Here is a 22860-nt window from a genome sequence, read left to right on the forward strand (position 1 = left end):
TGAGAGGGGTTTTGTTTTACTCATTAGATCAACCAAAGAAGTTCTGCTTCACAACAAAGTGATTTTCTCCTACTCACCGGAGTGCACAGATGAGGCAGGCAAGCTGATTCACAGCAACTTGTCTCTTTCAGTACCACCAGAATGATTCTTGGTCCCACGGGAGTTAACAGAAAAACCTCCATCGCACACCCACACCGCAGCATTCTGAAGGGATTACCTGAGGTCTTAAAGCACCATCTAAAAAGGTAAGCACCGAACTCGGGGCCCTTCCCGTTAGTGTCAAAGTTTCCCTATGCTCCCCATTCTGCTGTTCAGCACTCCAGCCATTCCTAGTTATGCTGAATATTCCTGGGGAGGGGTGATGTTTGCCAGTGCAGAAGGTTTTGAAGAAGACTTTTCTCACTTATGCAGTCAAGGTTAAGTAAAATACACTGATTTCTTAGTTGTTTCATTTAAATTTCATCTCCCTCTCATATCGCTGTGAATAAGTACATCCACGTAAATGGAGCTGCTTGGCCTGGTGGGCTAGAGCTGCTGCTCCCAAGAAGAAGCCTGATAATGCCATGACGGCCAGATTGTTTTTAACCCTGCCAATAAATGGCAATTTCCTCTAACAATGGGAAAGAAAATTACGTCTGAAACCCAGTTTCTCCTCACCCACTGTGATCTATTTAGGCAAACTGACTACAGTGAAGGGTTTTCTTTTTTATTATAAAGAACAGCACCTTAGACTAATGACGTTAGATCCATTTTCCCTACAAAACATAGTCAGGGGAAATGTGAATTCAACCAAAATGAATCCAGTGTGAGTTTTTTGAGAAGCCAAAAGAAAACATATTAATTCCCCAAGCTGTGAACTGGGAGTCTCTGCTGACACAGGCTTGAATCCAACCTAAAGGTTGTCACCAGCATCTGAGAGCAGAGAGTAATGGACCACCTGGGTTTTGGAGAGAGAAATCAGTAATGCTCTGGGTAGTGGTGCCCAGAACAGCTGGCTAGCTCATTGATTTCCTATCCTGCATAAGTAGCCACTTCTGCTGCTGATGTGATCTTTTTGCTTGATTTTTGTGATAGTGTTTGGTGTATTCTGATCTAAATAGAAGCACGTTTCTAGAGAGGAAGGGCTTTCCCAGTGCTGATCTTTCCACAGGCTCTCTGGCTGAGTCCTGGGATCTCTGGGCTCTTCACTGTTCAGCCACTGCAGCCTGCTGCCTGGAGCCTGACTGAATTTCAAAGCAAACCCCTCTTCTCCAGTGGATGGCAGCTGAGGGGGGCTGTGCTGTGTTTCCAAAATGCACGAATATATCACTGTGAGTAAATGGTGACATAAATGTTCCCCTTCCTGTCCCACCAGCTGATGTGACTCTTGTACTAGAAAACAAACTATATTTCTGTTTAGAGTATGCATGAACTCTGTTCCGTCAGCCTGTGTTGTGTCCACTGGCATACTTAAAATAATGCTTAAAATAACTTTTACGTGCTGAATTTTAAGTGATTCAGCCAGATGCTACTGTAGATTAAGTTGTACATGTGTGGACCTTGACAAAAATAGAAGGGGACGTGGGAGTCCCATATGACAGAGGCTTTTTACACTGATAAAACTGTTTGATGCATCCATGAGAGACTTTTACAAGGTATTTTAACTTTAACCAGTTTGCTGCTGCAGTCTCAGCTGCCTGGCATCACTAGAATTCTTTTGGGATTTGAGTAAGACCTCAGCCCTTCAGAGAAATTCAGTTCTGCACAGACCAAAAGCAAAGCACTTAATGGGTATTAGTCTAAAAGGTACTTCTGTTTTATGAGCTATATTTACACATTTAACAGGTCACTTTCTATTGCAATTTACATTTAAGTGCACTGGAAGCTTATTCCTTTGTGTGCTATTTAATTTAAGAGGATTTTCTTCTATTTCTCTTAATTTGGGGCATTGTTCTGATGGTACTAAAATTAATTCCACTAATAGTTCTGGTAATTCAGTGGATATTACCAACTTCCATTTGTTTGGTTCCTTTCATCCAAAGTCATTCCAATGCTTTTAAAACCTTTTACTTACTATGCAAATTAGTTATGAAATATGTGAGAATGAGTTTGCCTTCCTCTGAAATGCAGCTACGTCTCAAATAAAACATACTAACAGCTTCTAATATTTGCATGAGGAAAACAACGTGTATTTTTTAACCTGAATATAGGAACAGTAAGTGCCTGATATTAATTTCCTGTCTTCGAGGACAAAGAATCGGCATCTAATAGATGTCTGTCTACTAGTCACAGCAGGTGTGTGTGTGTACATACATTATATGTATATCTATCCTTCAGTTGGTATGTGTCAACTTCTGGCATCAGCAGTACTGTGCTTGCAAAACCTAGGTATGTGAAAGCCTACCTCTGCCTGATTTCACAATAACATGTACATTCAGTCAGTGTTTCTGAAAATGGTTCCCAAAATACAATTGCTATTTCCAGCCTTGGGACTTGCAGGATCCAGAAATACAACGGGCGTCTTACATAACTCACCTTATTGCTACTGTGAGTCAAGCAGCAAGGGGCAAATTTTCTTTATTTTTATTTTTAGGGCGCTATAGGTGTTTCGTTTGGTAACATGTTACTTGATAAAGAAATGATTAGGCTAATTGAAGGGAAAAGCTAGATAGAAATAGGTTAAAGAGGTCTTAAAGTACAGCTTATAATAATTAAATCTGGCAGTCTTTATTTAGCAGGGACAAAAATAAACGTCAAGTTAGCAAACAAAAGACAATAACAGGAAACAAAGGGTGTAAATGGTGCAGTGTAAGGAAAGCAAAAGAATCAGTGATGTACAATATCATTTCTAATATTTAACTTGTAAAAGTGTGTGTGGGGGGGGAAATGTACACGTGAACATATGGGCCTACATATAAAAATATGACATTTAACACTACATTGTCTTTTCTGTTTTATGTCACAACTTTTACCAAATGAAATTTTTGCTAGGTAGATGGATATAAAATCATATTTACCTTGGCCTGTGGGCTTGATTTAAGGATAGAGAATTCCTACTTGCAATTACTTTTGTTCATCTTCTCCCTAAAATAGTAGGAAAACAGGTTAATATTACTATCAAGTATGGTTATGCTCCCAAATTGTACATTTTTATAATCAAACTCATAGTACTTAGGCTTTCCCTGGCATCTCAGTTCTGTATGTGTTTAATTATTTGCATTACCTTAGTGCTGCAAAGCCTTGTTATGGATCAGAATCAACACAAATGACATTCCCACTCTGAAGAGCTTTACAGTCAAAATAAGAAATGGAGTAAGTGGGAAAAACAAACAGGAGAGGCAGAACAATGAAATGTGACACTGTACTGTAGATATTACAGGAAAGACAACTTTTAAGCCGTGTTTTGAAGATGGCTTTGAAGACGGTTTTGAAGATCAGCAAGTTTGTGGCTGTGTAGAGCAACCCTGGAAATAAAAGGCAGGTAAAAGAAAGCACAAAATAAGTTGTTTAAACATGTTACAGGTGGGCTGTGAAAACTGACATCACGAGCTGATGGGAGCTGCAGTTAGACCTCAGCAGTGAATGGAAATGGCAAGTAAGGTGAAGACCGGCTATCAGGCCTTTCAAAGTAAAGACAACTTGGTAAGGATCGACATGATAGAGTGGGCTGAGCTAGCAGAGGGATGAAAAGAGAGAAATAATGTGGTGAAAATGACAGACTAAGAAAAATGGGCTTTGTAGCAGCATTCTCAATAGGTATGAGCAAGACAAGGTTATATTTTCCAAGGCCAAAGGAAAGGATGTTGAGGTAATTGAGATTTGAGAAGATGGGAGTTTTAGCTATATGGACAGATTTAGACACAGTCTGAACATAAAGGACTATGGAAAGGTCTGAGTCCAAGATGATTATGTACAGGCAGATAATAGCGTAATAGATAAAGTAGAGAGTACTTGTGGGAGAAGGCACAATGCTATTTTAACTATGCTGAGCTCAAAATGGCATTAGGGTTCTCAATTAACCAGTTCTTATCCAGATGGTCCAGAGATTGGATGGAGGCTGGAGTATTTGTGTGCTGTCTGGGCTGATTATGACACAGCCACCATATGCTACAATACAAAAGAAGAAAGAACAGACTCAGAAATACAGAGACAGCCTAAATATCCCAAAAGTTAAATAATGTATGTTCTTGCAGAACCAAATAGCCATCAGGTGAATCATTGGTCAGGTGCCTCAAAGTGCATTTTGTCCAGTTCACATCTTACAGGCATCTGACCATGCAGGTGTAGGGCTCATGGGGCACCCGTGACTGCATTCAGAAGGTGAAATCCCACTCAGCGTTCATAAGAAGGTAATAGAGACAAAAGCATGGAGTTTAGTTAGGAAAGCATACCACTGTGCAGTAAAGAGGCATTGCTGTGAATGGAAATTGTTGTTTGAACGAAATTTCAGAGAGTAATTGTGGAGAGCACTTTTCTGACTCTTCAAATCTAAGATCGCTAAATGAGTGAGGCAAAAAATTGCATTTTAAAGCTTTTCTCTGACATTATGAAAGACTTCAAATAAAAAGGTTCTCCTGTGTAGACAAATAGATATATACTTAAATATATATAAAATGCAATACATTGATTCATGATTTCCAGTTGAAAATACTATACTGGAGTCGATAAAAGCAAGGCTTCAAAATGGCACCAGTGAATTTTCTAGCTAGTCTTTACTGAAGGGATGAGGTCAGAAGCAAGGGTGTATCAGAGGAGAAGACAACAAACAAGACTACCTGAATGACGGATGTGAACTAATATTTCATCTTTTTCCTCACTGCTTACTTCTGCTTCTTATTAATTTTAAACTCACAGTTCCATGTTCATTGTAGAAAAATATTTACTCAAGAAACATTTTTTTCATGAGAAGAGGATCCATCCCTTGCATGTTTTGCTTCGATTCTCTACAGTTTTTGGAATTCAAGATAGAAATTGTTGATAGCAAAGGAGACACCTAAAAGTAATGAATAAAACTAATTTGCAAGTGATTGTCTTGTGGCTCCTTCTGAAAAGACACCCTGTCTGGTACCAACGCATGGCTCACCTCAAAGCGCTTGTAGCTCAGTCAGACCTTCAGATGGTGTAGCTGTTTGTTCACGGACAACAAAGGACTGGCAAAAGAAACCGAAGAAAGTTTTTGAGGAAGATGTGAAAAAGCAGAGGCTGTGGTTGTCGGCACGGTATGGGCAGGTAATGGTCTGCCTTCCAGCAGAGGACAGGGCGAGCGCTGCCACCGTGCTGGTGTGAGGTGGGTGCTGCTGGAGCTGCTAGGCTTGGCTAACCTGCACAACAAGCTTGTAATTGTATGGAATCATGAAGGGGCCCAAGGTGGTTCTTTTGTTTGTATCTTTTTTTTTTTTTTTTTTTTTTTTTTTCCCTCTCCCCTTTGCTCTGCTCTTCTGTCATGTCCAGTCCTGAGAAGGGAGAGCAACTGGCTCTCCACTGACAGGAACAAGTTAGCTCCTGAAGGAGCTGGACGTGGTCACTTTGTAATTCACAAATACACTCTGAAACATCACAAATGTTTTGTAATATCCCAAAGGCCCTTTTCCTGAGGGCAAGCAACAGCAGACAGCAAAGCACCCCCAAATTACCACCTCTGGCCATACACAGCCGTTGGTTTGTATGGTGACAATGGGCCATTTTGTAAGGTGGTCCAAGAATTTATTTATTTCAATCTTGCTATAGAATGTTCTTGATGCCTGCATCATAAAATTCATGTAAATTTTTATTTGTTGTCAGGGCATGTCGAGAAGGCTTGGGCGAGTGGGATATATATCTATGATTATTAATGTCCGTTGACTGGTCAACTTGATCCACCTTCTAGAAGATATTTCCTGAGTTTTTCCTTCCTCCTCCACAGTGTTTTATTTAGGAATTCCCTGCTTGGAGAGAAAAGGTGCCGCTGCCAGCGACGACGCTCCCGCACCGTCAGCTCCACTCAGCGCCCCCTTTCCCGCCTCTTCCCCTCAGCGCCCCCTTCCCGCCTCCTCCCTCAGCGCCCCACGCGCCTACAGGTCCCGGCAGGCCCCACGAAGACTACAGCCCCCAGCAGCCCACGCGCGGCGGCCCGGCCCAGTTCCGGCGGGGCGGGCCGAGTTCGGGCCCGGGACGGCGACGGCGGTGGGGCCGCGGTGAGTGTGGGTCGGGCGGTGCCGCCCCTCAGCCCCCCTCAGTCCCTGGTTCCTCGCCCTCGTACCCCGTCCTCAGCTCGGCCCCGGGTTCCGGGGGAGCGGGGCCGGCCCCGACCTTGCCCCCGGCCGTGGTGCGGGCTCGCCCCGTTGGGTTTGGCATTTGGGGCCGCTGCGGGGCTCGCTCCTGGGCCGGGCTTGGGGCGTGAGGGGACCTGGGGTGCTCCTGAGGGGAGCCGGGCCCTGGGCTCGGTGTTGCTTCGGGGTGAGGGTGGCTCTGGGTGTCATGGGCTGCTGCCGGTCTTTGTGCTGTAGGGGTAAAACAGCATAATTCCTCCCTAATTCCCCTTCGTTTACCTGTTTTTCAGATGCACGTGGAGCTGAGAGGATAGGAGAGGTATTGGCTTCTCTTTCTTCTGCAGAAAGCCCCGGTTTTCATGAGGCTGTGGAAGGCAACGTAGGGGAGTTCAGCATTACGGTTGTGTGGATGGTAAGGGGTCTGCAGAACAAGTGTTGGCTCGTCATAAAAGGCACTAAATGAACCTGTATGTGCTTAAAAGTACATTGGCTTTAACGCACAATGCCAGTTTTGGGGCTGTATTGTTGTTTGATGGGTGGGTATCTCAAGGTTTTGTACCTTATTGCTATACAAAACCAGAACCGCTTTCCTGCTAGAGTTTTTAATGTTAATTTGTGGTTTATGTGGTTAAAAAGAAGTCAAATTGTACAGTTAATAACAAAGCTGGCAAGCACACCAAGCCTTAATGCACAGAACTTTTGGGGCTGTATGTAGCTGCATTGTGTGGCATGAGTCACAAGAGATGAGTTAAGAGATGCTTCCGATGAAGGGCAGAATCTTCCCTTTCTGCACTGTCTCAGAAGCTTCTTTGGAAGAGACAGGCTGTGGCATCGCTGAGGCTGAGCAAACTCTAAAGCTGAGGTACTCGTGCTATGTGGAGGTACAAAGTTAACTAGTAAGAGTCGATTTAGAATGCAAGACCAGTTTCGTGAGAGCTCACTGTAAATCTTTAACGGTGTGTGTGCTCTTTTAAAGGAGGCAACATTAATTTTTATAAGAACTTGGGCTGCGTAACATTAAGTTTGGTTTCACGGTCTGTTCCTTCTGACTTCCTCGTGTTACACATTACCTTTCATGTGACATTCATTCCTGAATGTATTTGGAAAAGAAACGAACGCCAGTGTTGTTTGGGAACAGGTGACAGAGGAAATGCTTAACAGTGGGCAGTGTGATGCCCAAATACGTATGGGGAATGTGAGGATGGTTAAGAGTCTGTGTAGAATTTCCACATCAGAGACGTTTGAAAACTGTCATAAAGATTCGGAAGAGAAAGTTCTTCTCTGTTCCAACTGCTTGATGCCAAACCTGCTGACACAAGATAAAACATAAAAAGAACTTGTTCTGTTTGTTTCCTTTCTCCAGAATGTTTTTTATAGTGACTGTTCTGGGGGTTTGCTTCCTTTCTGAAGCTTTTAAAAAAGTAGTATCAGAGGGAGTACGCTGGCAACGCTAGCAGTGTCTTCCTACCTGCTGCATTCCCATCAAGGTCCAGCTACAGCACAAGAGTGGGGTTTGAAGGCTGAAGGACGGCACGCGCTGTCGTCCTTTCGTCACACACCGAGGTGGGCACCTCTGTTTTCTATGGCTTACTAAACATGGGGGCTTCCGAGCAAGAGAAAACAAAAGCAAGTTTTCTTCAAGTAGAGCAGGTTGTTCTTTTGTGTAAGGTAGGGTTTGTGTTTTTCAAAAAAATCTAAGCCCAGCCTCTTTGCTGGGTGGTTACATATAACGAGCAGAAGGGCCACGTGCCAGGGGCTGTTGTGTGGCTGGATCTATTAATGCCTAATGTACAGAGGCAGCTGCGAAATACAAAAATACTGAACTTTCTGTGCCCAACAAAGTTCCTGTTGTTCAAGCCCGCTGCTTGAAAGAGAGCACACCCAAAAGTACAGTGCTGCCTGATGAATAATTTAGGCAGGCTACTCCCAGGTCTCTCCTCTTTAGGGAGTGAAGCAAAGAACTGTTTGTGGGTGTTTTCAGCAGAGTCCTTGGTCTGCTTCTGTTTGAACAGGGACAAACTCAGAACAGCACTTTCTCCGTGGCAGCGTGTGTAATATTCAGGGAAGGAATACATGTAGCAGAAGAGGGAACCAAGCAGAGTAGATGAAAGAGAATGACTCTGATGCATCAGTTGTGCATGTTCTCAAAGGAAAGTTGGAGGAATGCCTGAAAAGGGGATGTCATTTTAACCATGAGTGTCATTTTTTTATACTGTACATCAATGTGTAACAGTTACCATTTCCTTTTCTCCCGTGCAATCATCAGTTAAATCTTTAGCAACAGAGCTATAGTGGCCTACGGGGATATCTTTCAAGAAGAATGAGCAAAGAGCAGCTGAAGATTTTCTTAATAGAAAACGTTGAAGCTGTATTTGCTGTCCCATAGGCATTCCTGTCAACTGCATCAGCTTCTGACAATGTGGGAGGTATACATTCCCTGCAGGGGATGCAAAGTAGAGAAAATAGTCTGAGTGGGTTTAGAAAGCCACGGATCAGCCTTCAGGCATAGGTATCCTACAGATGTAACGCTGGTTCTAGAAGTAACATGACAAAGGGGTCCTAAACTCACTCACTCCTGCCTCGCCACCGAATCTAGCTAAATGTAACAGCTACTTTGCTGTACAAGGCTACGTGCATTGAAGGAAAACTGCTGCCTTCTCTGATCTGCTTATAACTGAGCCTCCACTTCAGAACTCGGTTATTGAAGTAAATATTAAGAAAATGTCAGGAAAAAAGATAATCATGGCAAATGAATGCTGTTGCGCAGAGAACAAATACAGGAAAAGCAAAGAGCGAGTTGGAGTGGGCAGAAGTAACTCCTTGTAACTCATGCTAGCAATAGACCTCTGACAAATGCTAGGGAACAGGCTTTAGCAGATAATTATATTTGTTACAACTGAAGTAGGTGCTGTTTTGCCATGTTACTATGGTATACAGCATGAGAAATATCTAGTAGATCAAAGTCCGTCAGCGGTGAGTTACTCAGTGCTCCTGATGGCACGTGTCCTGCTGTACTGTCTCTCCATGAGGGAGCTTGTGTCGCTCTGGGGGAAAAAAAAAAAAAAACCTAACCAGGGTAAAAGCCCAGGATTTCACCCTGAGCTATGTTTTCAATATACTTTGAAAGAAGGAAGCAATTGGGTTGATAATTAGAAAAAGCAATGTTGTGAACTTTTATGTGAGGTCTTGTTGAAAGTTATGTTTATTTTGAAAGTCGGATGGGAGTCAAATTCCATGAGAGGTTAATGCATTAATGAAAACCCTCACTTGGAGACAGGAGAAATACCAAGGCAGAACAAAAGTTTTCTTTCTTCCTCCAAATAATATTTCCTACCTGGCCTGAACGTGCAAGCTACAGGATGTATTTTATGAAACATGCACACAGAAGTGCATAGACTAGAGTGGCAATGAGAAAATATTCGGGCAGACTTTTTTGCTGTGTGCTGCCATTTGTTTAAGTTAATTGTCAGGATATTATTTTTTCTTTGGCGATGCAGGGTCTTCCTCCTGATGTCTTCAGAAGTGGATGGTGGAGTGATGCCTGTAGAACAGGAATGTGCAAGCAGCTGCCACGCTTCGCATTTGTGTGCTGCATTAGCAGTCACTTGTGTGTTGTCAGCTTTTGTTCATATGCAGCTGTTCCTGCCGAGTTCTTTGGGGACAGTGACTTGCCTTTTTAAATACGGGGCATGTTAGGGAACTAGAGAATGCTTTTTTGGGGGAGGAAGCGTTTCTGATCCTTCAAAAACCCAGCGCTCCACGGAGTCATACAGCTTGCTATTGGCAGTCTAGCATAGAACTGGCAACCTCAGGGATGCTGGAATGCACTTTTCCTAAAGCATGATGAGGAATTTGCTTTTAGCAAACAGGTAGCTCTGGATGTCAAGTTTTTTTTCTAAGTAACACTTTGTTTAGTAGACTAAAGCCTTTTTTATAATACCTTACTGATTAATTTAATTAATTGACTTAAACTTCCTTAGAGAAGGGCAAAATACTAGTTCTACATGCGCTGCATCCCCTCGAGGCTCGTACTGCTGACGTGCTTTTTGTGGTCTAGTTACAGCTTGAACTGAGAATGCTTTCAAAGACACTTGAAAGCTCAAATGCCTTCCCTGGGCAGCACAGATTTCGTGTGTATGTGGGGGAGATCATTTAGACGTTAGGGGAGAAGAACCACAAGGGAAACCATCCAGCCTGAAGTCAGTGGGATCGTGAGGTCCCACCTGAGGACAGGCTGCAGGCTCCGTTACTGAGAGCTTGCACTCAGAAAGATTTGGTACCCTGTCACAGTGATGGTGAAGCAGAAATGGGAGATTTGATGATCTGTCAATCCAGGTGGACCCCAGCGATCCTCTCGGGAGTGAGAACAGGTAGAAGCTGTGCCTTGATGTGCAAAGGGGACTGTTGGTGCCTGTGAGATATGATCTGCGCTTGAGCACTGCTGGTAAGAAATTGTAAATGCGGTTTTAAGTGGTTTAAGAGAGCCTCTTCCTCTTCCTGTGTAAGTGATGCTCACTTCTTGCAGATGGGTCAGTTTCCCTTGTGCTGTACAGACCTTTCTGTTTGCCGTCAGTCACTTAACAACTAGCAGGTAGTTAGTTCTGCTGGCCACAGGTACGTACGTGTAAATATGATGTCTGCACTGGTGTGCCTCTAGGTATGCTTCTGATGTCCGTGCTGTATGACTTGTAACTAAAAACACTGATTTTAACCTCTAACTATGCCTAAATATGAGGAGTGACGTCATTATATTAAAAAGAGTTCTGCTTCTAAATAAAACCTGCATTGGTATCTTCCACTGTTGCAGGAAGCTTGTTTGCATTTTTTCCGTTAAAAAAAATAGATATAAACAAATATTTCTGTGGTGTGGGTCTGCTGGTTTTTTTGTTTGCCTTTTTAAAACACCTTTATATCTGTTTTGGTACTGGAATGCTCTGCCTTGCATTGCTTACTCTCTTGAAGCTTTTTAAGCTTTGTAGACTTCTGCTACTCTATTTTTGTTTCCAGTGTTGAGCGTAGCTCCTTTGTGCTATACGTAACTGGCTAAATGAGTGCACAAGAGATGTATTTATTTCTGTGGACTTCGTTAGTTGGTTTTGGTGCTTGGTTCTCACTGAGATTTGTGGCTGATTGGTGCTATTTGCACAGGGAGAGCTGACGGCTGGCAGCTGCCTTCACTGGTGCCGAGCTTTCTTGTGAGTTGTTACATATCCCTTGATACCTAATTCGAAAATTTTATTAACCTTTAATGATACGAGAGACTGCTGTTCATTTCAGGAAAGGCTTATTTACTAACGGTGCAGGTGCTGATGCTTATTTCAGTGACCCTCTGATGTGGAACTTGGATGTTCTTGCTAGCATGACCCTTCAGGACTGTTGCTTTTCCATTTAAAAAAAGGGATTTACATTCCTTTCTTCTCACACGATGATATGTTTTTTGCTTTTTTTTTCTTCCCTTCATGGTTATCATAACTTTGCTACTGCCTTAAAATTCCTGGGGTTCTGCTCTATTCCATGTGTTATTTCTGAAAATGAAGGTACTGCATTATCTGGGCTGTGCAGTGGTGGTGCTGACAGATGTGTTTTGTTTTAAGGATATTGCCTTTTTTAATGCTTCTAATTTTATTATGGGACACACAAGACACTATATTCTTACCAGCTCTGTAGGTTATAGTTTTATTTGGTACAGCAATATGAGCATACCTTGCTATAAATTTGCTTCTTCATTTTTTGCATCTTCTGTTTTAGTGAGAATGCAAGCAGCATTTTCTGTCTGCTCACACTGACTTACGCTTACCTCAAACACAGGAAAAAAAGTTTATTAATCTATTTTTTCTCCTCTTTGAAATGATTCCTGATTTGGTAGGAAAATGACTTCAGTTTTATCTGGACTAGCAGATGCAAATCTTAAATGAATAGCCCAATGGCCTGATTGCTTGCAAGTGTCGTGATAAAGACTAATATCACTCTTTTGAGAAGTGATCTGAATTGCTTTGATAGTGAAGGAGTAAATTTTGTAGATACGTGACCAAGAGAGGCCTTGGAGACGCACAGATTTTATTTTACACAAACCATTATCCCAAGCAGGGCTATGAGATCTTTGGTGTTATCTTGTGTCCTGGGTATTGATGTGTGACAGTAACCAGGGTGCTTCTAGAAAACATTCAGTCAAACGTTTTGTTACCACTTTCACCTTAATGATAAATCTGAATCATGTCAAAGCAAATAATTCTTGTGCTTGTCCCCTTCGAGTCACAGAACGTCCTGAGGTGGAGGCGACCCACAGGGTCCAGCTCCTGGCTCGAAACCAGAGGGAGATGTCTAAGAGCGTTGTCCAAACACTTCTTGAACTCCAGCAGCTCGGTGCAGTGACTGCTCCCTGGGCAGCCTGTCCCAGTGCCCGAGCACCTCTGGGTGCAGAACATTTTCCTAACAGCCAGCCTGACCCTCCTGTCCCAGCTCCATGCCATTCCCTCAGCTTCTGGGACCATTGCTCTTCTGCTTTCTGTGTGTGTATATATATATATACACACACGCCTGAAGCCATGGGTGTCACTAATGTCTTTTCCTCGTGTTTGCCTTACTCAGCAGATTCTTTAAATCTCTTCCATGTTTGGTAACTTAGCAGTTTCGTTTCCTCAATCTTTCCAGATTGTTGTATTCAACATCTTGGGCTATACAGAATTAAAAGCTTCCTTCTACATTAAGCATTGTCAAAATGGTTGTTGCTCCAACTGATCAATAAGCACTTTTTTTTTTCCAGAATTTTAATGAGGGGAGAATAATGGTGCCAGTGAGCTTCTGAGTTTTGGGGACTGGCAGATGTGCTAAACACCTCTGCCCCCAATTTTCTTTGCCTTTTCCCTCACCTCGCATGTCTCATGAGGTCTCTACAGGTGGCAGGCAGCATGAGAAAGTGTGCTGAAACGTGTGCTGTGTTTTGTCTCCCTCGCATCCTCTAATCTGGTGGCAACAAAGAACCTAAAGAACTGCTACTTGGTCACTTCGAGTTTCTTAAACCTCAGAAGCTTGGTTGCATTTTCCAAAGTTAATTTCAGGGCATGTGTCGGCGTTTGCTTGTAAAAAAGCAGATAGGATCCTTGAACTGACTTCTCAAAATTTGCCCTTTAGTGCCTAGCCTTTCAAACAGCGCTGTGCTTCCACTCCTAGGAAGCACAAGTGTAAATACGGTCCCTAAAGGAAAGACAATCCCCAAGTCATTTAGTTATTGTAAGATCATCAGAGCCTATGTTTCTTGGTAGTGTTTCTGTAGTAAGTTTGGGTAATTTTAGCAAAGCTTTGTTTATCAGCTCAAGTTAAGTCCAGAAAAAATTGCATTGTCTCCTTGCTGTGCTAGATCCAAGGAAGAAAGCTCACCTCTTTGTAACTGCCAAATATCGTAAACACAGTTGCCTGATTTGTTTTATATTTTGCAGAGTTAGTGTGCCTCTGTTCAGCTGGTGGCAAACCCTGAGGTTTGTATGGTTTTCAACTTTGGTGCAAGTACACAAGTACGTAGGGATGTTACTGGGAATAAAGTCTGTTTGCAGTGGAAAACTACTTGCAAGATTTTTTTCCCTGGGTGGAAGGACTGCTGCTGCTCCATGATAATTAGAAAGTTGTAGCTATTTTAGGACCGTGATGGTGTAGGCTTTTGAATTGTTCAGGGCAATAATACTTTGCAGAAACTGTTCCTGGCAACCTGCCGATTTGTCAGAAAAGAAGAAATAATAGAAAAAGGAAATACTGCATGTTCATTTTAACTGGTTTTGACAAAATTGTCTGCTCTTTGGAGACAAGAGGAGTCCTCCTCCTGTTTGGAGTTGTGTTCTTGTTGGATAGGTGCTTTTAAATGGGACTTTGTGCTTGCCTGTTGCCTGAAGATCACAGAATTGCAGTAATTCAGGTTGGAAGGGGCTGCTGGGGGTATCATTCACCCCCTTGCTCGAATCAGGATGCGCTTTGAGATGAGACCTGGCTGCTCAAAGCTTTGTTCTGCTGGGTCTTCAGCCTCGGAGGAAGGAGACTGCAACCTCCCTGCGCAACACTTTCACTGCCTGCCTACCCCTGTGGTGTAAAAGCGTTGGCTTTTCCTCTGTTTTTCTTCTGCTTTATATCGAGACAGGAGCTCACCTGTTCCAGTTTTTTTTGCATTGTCCTCTCGTTGTTCACCACTTTGTGGATCCTGGCTGGCTCTGTCTTCTCAGTGCCTGCTCCTCTTGTGTCCATCTGCTCGAGTCAATGTCTGGCTGGTCCTGGGGCCCAAAAGCAGGCACTGTTCTAAGTGCTGTCTGACAGGTGCTCTATAAAAAGAAGCTTAATTCCTTGACTCACTGAGTTCACTTAAAATAAAAATCAGGGAAATGTGGGTGTTATAAACGTACTGCTTAGTTTTGGGGTTTTTAAAGTGTGATTGGGGTTGAAAGCAACATTTAGGTAGCACTAAAAATTCTTCCACTTACGCTGGTGAAATGATTTGCACCAGCTTTTTAAATGAAAACATTTTGAATGGATTAAAAGCAACATCTGACAGACGACACTTACCTCCAATACATATTTATTGAACTTAATTAGCTCTGAATAAGTCTAATTTGCATCATTGAAGTGTTGGCAATGAAGCAGTAATTGGTTGTAATACTATAATGAAATATTCTATAGAAATGGGAGTCAGTGAGTGAATTCATTCTCACTTAATGCTTAAAAAAATCACTCTTATGGGCTGTTGGAAGAATTTCATACAAAGTAAACTTAAGTACACAGGAGCGTGCACCCAAAATTCTGCTGTTAGAGCTCTGTGAATGCACGTCTCTCCTGCTGCTTTTCACGTCAATGTGAGCAGAACCACTTCAGATGGAAAATAGTTTAAAACAAGCTTCTTGGTAAATGCACCTTTTATCTTTATAACTAACTGCTTTTAGAAAACTTAAGCATGCTTTTAGAAATTAAGGAAAATCATCCGAACAAATGCTGGGATTTCAGTGACAAACTAACACAGCAATATAGGAAAAAGTCAAATCTGCCTTAAACTTCATAGTATGTAAGGTGTTGTAATGAAGGAAAAGCTGCCAAAATACCCTATTTTATAGTCAAGGCATTAGTCTCCAATGTTGTAGTAGCTTTGCAGTCACAGGTAGTCTAAAAGCAGTGATTTAATGTTGTTTGCTAATAGCATTTCATTTAAATGGGTGGAGTTGCACTAAAATTAGTTCAGGACGCCTCTCTTGCAGGATAAGGAGAAAGTTGGGACTGGAGGAGGCCTAGGAAGGATGTAATAACCTCAGTGTAGCAGGGCCACGCAGGCTGTTCAGCATTCAAAGGCATTTTTCTTAATTCTTCAACTTCAGGATTCTTTTTTAATTTGCTTGTGGTGAGATTTTGATGTCGTTCGGTAAGCTGTATCACTGAATACTGCAGTGTTAAACACCACGTCAGGTTTCCTGTGTATTCCTTATGAAATATGGAAAACTGGGGCACCGTAATGAGATAACAAACCTCGAGAAGTTAAGGTCCAGGTTTTCCACTTTGTGGCTGCACGTTTCCCTGTATTGATACAGTAACCTCAGGGGTTTTCTTTTCATCTTGCAGTTGAATCTGTCCTTACTGCTCCTGTAGGACTGCTGCAGTGTCACCATAGGCCCAGTGGAGTGCAGGCTGACTTGTCGTGGTGCAGACGTCTGTACAAACTTTTTTCATTGAATAGTAGGTAGAGAGAGCTCATTTTTGGCTAGAATGTTTAGATGGTGTCATCTGTAATCCCCTAAAACAATAACTCTCAAAGACTGGTGTACGCTGGTAGCTCAGCTTGACAGAGGGTGTGTGATTAGCGAAAGGGAGGTATAACTTGGTGTGAAGTTGCTGTTTGCCTTCAAGAATGAGCATTTTCCCAGTGTCTGTTCTAGAGATCCCGTGTGCGATGTTACGAAATGATTAAAAAGATTAGTCCTGTGTCATGCAATTCTGTCTCTTAATCAATGCCATTTAAAACAAAATACACCACCTCCCGCACATTTTCTCTTTTAAATCAATGCTCTTCAGACCAGAAGGCTGGACACTCCCCCTTCTGGTGGGCTAACTGAAGTTTCAGTTTTCGAAATGGGGGATAGGTTTTAACTGTAAAATTACCATAGAACTGCTTTTTCCTTCTTTCCTTTTTTTTTTTCAGCTTCATCAAGCAGCTGAGTGCGTTGACACGCTTGTGATTTCTAGAACTGTGCAATAATCTTGTAGCTTGTTCATGTTTTCCTGCATCAAAATTCTCAATACAAATGTTCCACATAAGTTGCATTTCCTAGCATGTGTATCCTGTCACTTAAAATAAGTGCTGATGCACTAATGTCTGTTGGCTTGACTAAAAATAGTGTTCAAACAACTGAATTGTAACATGCAGCCTGAGTTGAGAATATATGAGAACCATTCCCAGTGCTATTAATGAGTTTCTTGTTAATTTGTCTTTAAATAGTGGCCTTGAATTACAAGACATCGTGTTATTTTTAAAATTAATACTAACTTGTAAGACATTCTTGGAAGCTCTTGATGTCTACCTGCAGCCTTCTAATGTCTAAATCTATTCTGTAAGCAGTATGCATTCGAAGAGGAAGTTTAAGTCTCCAATTTGTGCTTTCTCTTCAGATACTCAGTATGGCCTCATCATCGACACCTAAATATAATTCAAACTCCTTGGAGAGCTCCTCAGTTAAAAGGGTGAGTATAACTTTTATGTTTTCTATGACAGAGGTCCCAGAAATCATTATATTCCACATTTAGATAGAAAACTGAGTATTTGAATGATTTTGTTCTTGATTTCCTTGATTATATATACACATTTTTATTGCTAGAATTTAAATGCTGTTAACTAGGCTGGTTTAAATATCTTTCAGAGTGGATGGGATAAATATTCTCTGGAACACAAGTTATGAGTGCCTCCTTGACATCAATTCTAATGTACTTATTCTTATATTTGCTTTCTACCTTGAAATATTTTGTTATTCTTGCAAATTTTTGGCAATTCTGTACAGTAGAGAAATTCTGTACGGCAATTGCTGAGTTATTTCTAGTTCGGTTTGGCTGGTTCATTTTTTAAAATGTTGGTCTTTAGCAGGAAATATTCATGCTAAAGCAAGTTCACCTGTGGCTGAAGAAAATGCCACTTGTTTGCAAGAAAACAGAACCTAAGGTTTTAGTTACCTTTAAGCACTTCTACAAAACCAGAAGTTTTTATTAATCATTCTGAAAGGCTACTGCATGTGCTAAGCACAGATTAGTAGAGTTGGTGTAATATTTGTGAGTAGGCTGCCTAAGTGCTTTTACTTGATTTGTTTATCCAAGACAAGCAGATTCGGAAAATTAAATGTACGAAATTTTAGAGGAAAAAATGGTACAGAAATTTAATTCCAATTTACTACAAATATATATAATTGTTCCTTTAGAATGAGAAAGCTTTAGCAAATAAGTACATTTTGGTCTGCTTAAGCTTTAAATAATTAATAGTTGCAGTTCAGGATAGTGGCGTGTTCCTGTTCTGGTTCAGCGTGTCAGTTTCTACTGTGGAAAACCCTGTTCTTTCCCATGCAGAAATTATTATTTTTTTAAATCTGGAACTGGAAACAGTCGTAAATAAAATACGATAGGCTATTGTATTTTTTTCTTTAGACTCTACAAGATGGAACTAACTGGGAAAAAAATGAAGAAATACCTCGTCTGCCAGGAGAGACTAGAGTTACGGGTAAGAGGTTATGTAGCATCTAATGCAGTGCATGTCCAAGGAGTCACATGTCTGTCTTACTGGGTCATTTCCATAGTCTGCAATAGTTTGGGCTGAGGGGTAAGCTATGCTAAAATGTCATGGCTTAGTTTTTTCCATAGTAATCACTTTAGAGAATTTTTATCACCACAAATAACTTCTTAAGTCTTTGAAATCTTGGTGACAGATTCTGTAATGCATAGAAGCGCTAAGTCAAGATGTGTCATTATTGTACCTACAAGCTAAGTAGTGTGTGTTCAGTGACAAGAATCCCTCTAAGCTTTCTGAAGTCAAAAGATGATGATAATACACTCCACACACTATTGTATTGGTATTTTGTACAGTGGTGTGCAACCTTAGCCCAAACCGTGATTACCCAAGGTATAATCTTATGCTTCATTGATAAAACATGGCATGCAGCTAGCATTTGCACACTTGTTAGCCTTTCCATATGATGATGTAGCGTGAAAAAGATTAACACGTTATGTGTAGTGGTTCCTTACTCGGTGGAGGCTCTTCCTGGGCTGGAGCCTCGCACTCATGGACATTTGGAGGTATCAGAATGCAACTGAAAGAGGCTGTTTATTTATGAAGCTGCTTCTTGCTCCCCACACAAGTATTTATTAGATTAACTTGTGAATGAGACTGGCTGAGCTGAAACCAAAGTGGTGTTTCAAAGGAAGTACCTGTGTGTTCAATGAGGAAAGTTATGGGGAAGGCATGAGAGGATGTGGGGTAAGAAGGACGTTTGGTGTGATCCTGATGACAATTACCTGTGCTTTGGGGGAGCACGCTGGAGGGAGGGTGCTTGTTGTGGAAGGGAGATAAATGGTGTGGGCAAAAGAAATAAGTGGGCGGGGAGAAATACGTCATTTGTATTGCTTCACTTAAGTCTTCAATGGCACTGCTTCAGTTAATTTTTTTTTGAGTTGTGTGTGTGCTAGTGCTCATTCTTTTACTGTCCTCGCTGAAACAGTACTGATGGCCCTGCTACAATTGATTGCCTCAAATTGAAATGTAATGGTTCTCTTCAGGATGGAGAGTCCCCTAAACACTTTACAACCTGAGCTACATACTTTAATGCAGGAGAATTGGTTACAGAGCACTAAAAGATGTAAGAGTATCAACAAAAGGATGGATTTGTTCTGAGATAGTGAATAGTTCAGTAATCACAGGTAGGACTTAAATCTAGTCACTGTTCTATGTCCTGCCCTCTCCTGCACAGTGCCAAGAAAGAGGAAAAATACAAACCTTACTGGGGAAGGCTAGTGAAATCTGCTGAAGAAATTCAGGCAAGTTTAGTGTAAGAAACTTTCACGTTTTCTTAATTCAAATGGATGAAATTTAGATTTATTACTTTAATTCATTCAGCTTTCTTTAGAGTGGCTCTCATGAGTGCAGCTGTCTTTATTTTACTGCTGCTTAATTTATGTTTTCCATAGCTTTGATTTTTCTTCTCCCAATGCTTAAGAAATGCTGCATTTCTTACAGACAAGGATGTTATTTACATGTGTCCATTTAATGGCCCCGTTAAAGGAAGAGTATACATCACAAACTACAGGCTGTACCTGAGAAGTCTGGAAAACGTGAGTAATATGCCACAAATGGTTCTAAGGGATGCAGGAGCTTTAAGCCCTCTCTTCTTCAACCCTGCTGCCTTTGCTTTACTTTGTGGGCAGTTCATTTGTTTTGGCTTGTGTGCATGTATGCTTGTGGAATGGCACGGGAGACTTTTTACTTGAAATGATCTGTAACATTTGTAATAACCATATCTTAATAGTTTAATGGCTAAACAGTAATTGCCTTTGTGCCACTGAGAAATCCTTACAAAAATGGAAGCTCCTTGAAGTTGAATGTGTTGTAAATGCATGATTTTTTTTCCTCTGGTAGAGCTACGGTTTAATCGCTTATCCTGGACTGATGATACCTTTACCTTCTGTCTGTTGGAGCTTTTTTGGTAGCTGTTCTCTTCACATTTATAGTGTGATAGAACAAAAGCAGCAGCTAATGATGTGCAAATAGTTCTTGAAATGGCTATCAGTAAGCCAAGATTTTGATTGTCCTTGCTGTTGGAAAAGAAAAATACTTCAATTAATAGAATATCACATGGGTAGGGAGAGTAGTAGTGTGTTCAATAAGCAACAACATAAAAGACAAGAAAATGTACTTATCTGTTTGCATTTTTTTTTTTTTAACTAAGGTTCTAGGATTACTGAAGTGAGGTCATTCTGGTTGCAACTAACTTTTTAGTGATTTTTTTTCATTTTGTTCTGTTTTGTTCTATATGTCAATAAAGTAGTCATAGCTAGCAGAATCAGAAGTATGCAACAGACAAGATGGCAACAACAGGGCGTTGCCATCTTTTTTTCCTGAACACTCAGTCTTATGGCATGAAATGCTTTATTTGCCTATACAATTGGATGGTTTTCAAGCAATGTACAGACTTTGTGAAGTGTTGGGAGGGGGCACTTGATCAAACCCAGAAACTCACTTCTTTCTTCCTCTATGTATTCCATTCTGTTGTGGCATGCATAAGAATACTTTCCCTGAGTCGTTTTCTCAGGTTAATCCTCTCCTTACCCTGAATTTCATTGCAGGATCCTATTGTGGTATTGGATGTTCCGTTGGGTGTAATTTCAAGGATTGAGAAAATGGGAGGAGCTTCAAGCAGAGGAGAGAATTCCTATGGATTAGATATAACGTGTAAAGTAAGACTTCTCAATAACTCATTAGGAAATGAAACCTACAGGTTCCCTTTCTCGCTGCTTGCCTACTTACAGGAAGGAAAACCATGTAATCCTTACAAATAAATTTAAAAATATTTTTGGAAGTGGTCAGGGAAATACTTCTTTATGAAGGGCTACTCACTGTCCTCTCTGTGCGAGGAGAGGGATTGGTTATCTCTTCGTAACTGCTGATTGACGAGAGATTTTTCACAGCAGTATTGTTTTAAGGCATCGTTCCTCCATCACTTCATTAATTCTAAAAGTAATTTTTTTTATAAACCAAAAATCTTTGAAGAACAACTCAAATGGGTGTTGCAAGCTGGAAAGGCAGTGAAACACTAACGTAACAGCTGTCTTTCCTTAGTCTCACAAAAAATTGTGTTGCAATGAATAAATATGGTCATGGGGGAATTCCCAGTGGATATCTAGGCTCCTCTATTTGACTCATTAATAGAAGATGTATGCACACTTTGTTCTCAATAGTTCACGTACTGATTGCTTATATTTGAAGTTAGTGATGAGAAAACAGCTAGGGACAATGTAGTCTGGTGCTACAGATCAGTGGCAAATTTTCAGTCGGAAAACACAGGGGTAGATCCCATCCTGTAAACATTCAGTAGCCTATGAGACCTCTTGGTGAATTGGGTGCAGTCACTTCTGAAGGCTTTATGCCAAAGCAGTGTTTGCACCACACAGAATGTGGTGCTGCATTACTGGGAGAGTTCTTAAGCTCTCTTCTGTTTTGTGATATAAGGAAGAAAACTGTTTGAGGTGTGTTGCAAGCAGATCATAAATGGTATTTAGTATATAATATAGCATTTGTACATCAGAAAAAAAGTATAGCTTTGGTTCACTTAAAGCACAATGCCTTTGTTTTAGGATATGAGAAATTTACGGTTTGCATTAAAGCAAGAAGGGCACAGTAGAAGAGATATATTTGAAGTCCTCACAAAACATGCTTTTCCTCAGTCACATAACCTGGTAAGTTACATCATTTATGTTACTGAGTCATTTTAATGCAGAATTCTTGCCAATTAGCTCAAAGTGTTTGACCTACTAATGGACATCATGGCTGCTTAAAAAGAGTAACAACAGATTTCTTGTGTCAGTATAAACCATAGAGAATTAGTGCTTTTATTTTGTGCCCTTAGAACACTTGTATCTATGTATTTGTAAAATTGTGGATGCTTTATGCTATGCTGCAAGTAAACTACTGAGCACCTCTGGTCCATACAGATATCATTGCTTTAAAGACTGCAAGTTATCGTTCTTTGTTAGGAAACAAGGCACGTACGTGCCTTGCTTGTCTTCTTGAAAACACTGAACTCTTGGGTAGTCTCCAAGGCAATGATAAATGTGAATCACCAAGAGCTTTACTTCAGGACAAGAAGACATGGTAAGACAACACCTGCTTTATCTGTAATTATTGATGAATAATATCGGACAGCTAATGCAGTAATGAATCTGCACAGATTTATTGAGGGTAAAATTAAAACAAAACCAAACACATCCTATGGAAGGAATTGAGCTAAACTTTAAAATGAGCTAAGCAACTGCATGATTTTTTTGGTGTGCTTTCAGTATATTTCAGCCAGTAGTTTAAAATGATCCTGCCAAAAGGGAGTGTTTCTGCATGGTTGTGAGTTTCTGAGGCTGCAGGGTGAACCAGCTAGGGAACTGAAATGGATGAAAGCTAAGCAAGGAGGAAAAAAAAAAAATAAAAGCTTTACCCTGAGTCATTTCCTCAGTCTGGTTAGCTTAGCCTGAGTATGGGGGTGGAGGGCGAGGACATCTGTGGATGGTCCTTGCAGATGGATGTGAATGAACATGAAAATGTTCTGCCTCTTACTGTGGCTGTTTTAAAACAAGGTTTTGTTGGCTGAGTATGAGAGTATGTCTGGGCTGTGCATGACACTAACACTTAGTGGCCAGAAGCCAGCAGGGAGATCTTTTTAAAAAGATAGTGCTGTGGCTTGGACCAGATGATCCTAGAGGTCTTTTCCAACCTAAATAATTCTATGATTCAGATGACAACTGGGTGAAGATGGCAGCTCTCTGCTACTGAAACGCTGGAGTCTTACTGTTCTCTGGTTGTCTTTGTTCTGCCTTCTAGCCACGTGGTTTGTTCTTCCTCTCATGCCAAACTGACAGTTGTATAATCACAAAG

General features: G+C 41.2%; 1 protein-coding gene across 8 annotated transcripts in view; it reads left to right on the forward strand.

Annotated features, from left to right (window-relative positions):
- The first annotated feature begins 224 nt into the window (after positions 1-224).
- The window catches only part of MTM1 (myotubularin 1), a 45282-nt gene continuing 22646 nt past the window's right edge, over positions 225-22860 (forward strand). For 3 of the 8 annotated variants that reach the window (XR_004750398.1, XM_035324969.1, XM_035324970.1), the window contains exons 1-7: positions 6113-6152; positions 6518-6639; positions 16857-16928; positions 17877-17949; positions 19459-19553; positions 20565-20675; positions 21573-21674. Coding sequence is in view for 7 of the 8 variants with exons in the window: in XM_035324969.1 (XP_035180860.1) it covers positions 6637-6639; positions 16857-16928; positions 17877-17949; positions 19459-19553; positions 20565-20675; positions 21573-21674 (456 nt within the window). In the remaining variant the exon portion in view is untranslated. Of the gene's footprint in view, positions 246-6112; positions 6153-6517; positions 6640-7614; positions 7791-10517; positions 10672-16856; positions 16929-17876; positions 17950-19458; positions 19554-20564; positions 20676-21572; positions 21675-22860 lie in introns of those variants that run through there. The other 5 variants (XM_035324973.1, XM_035324972.1, XM_035324976.1 and 2 more) reach the window with 5 other exon arrangements.

Source organism: Oxyura jamaicensis, chromosome 4, assembly GCF_011077185.1.
Source record: "Oxyura jamaicensis isolate SHBP4307 breed ruddy duck chromosome 4, BPBGC_Ojam_1.0, whole genome shotgun sequence".
Classification (NCBI taxonomy): domain Eukaryota; kingdom Metazoa; phylum Chordata; class Aves; order Anseriformes; family Anatidae; genus Oxyura; species Oxyura jamaicensis.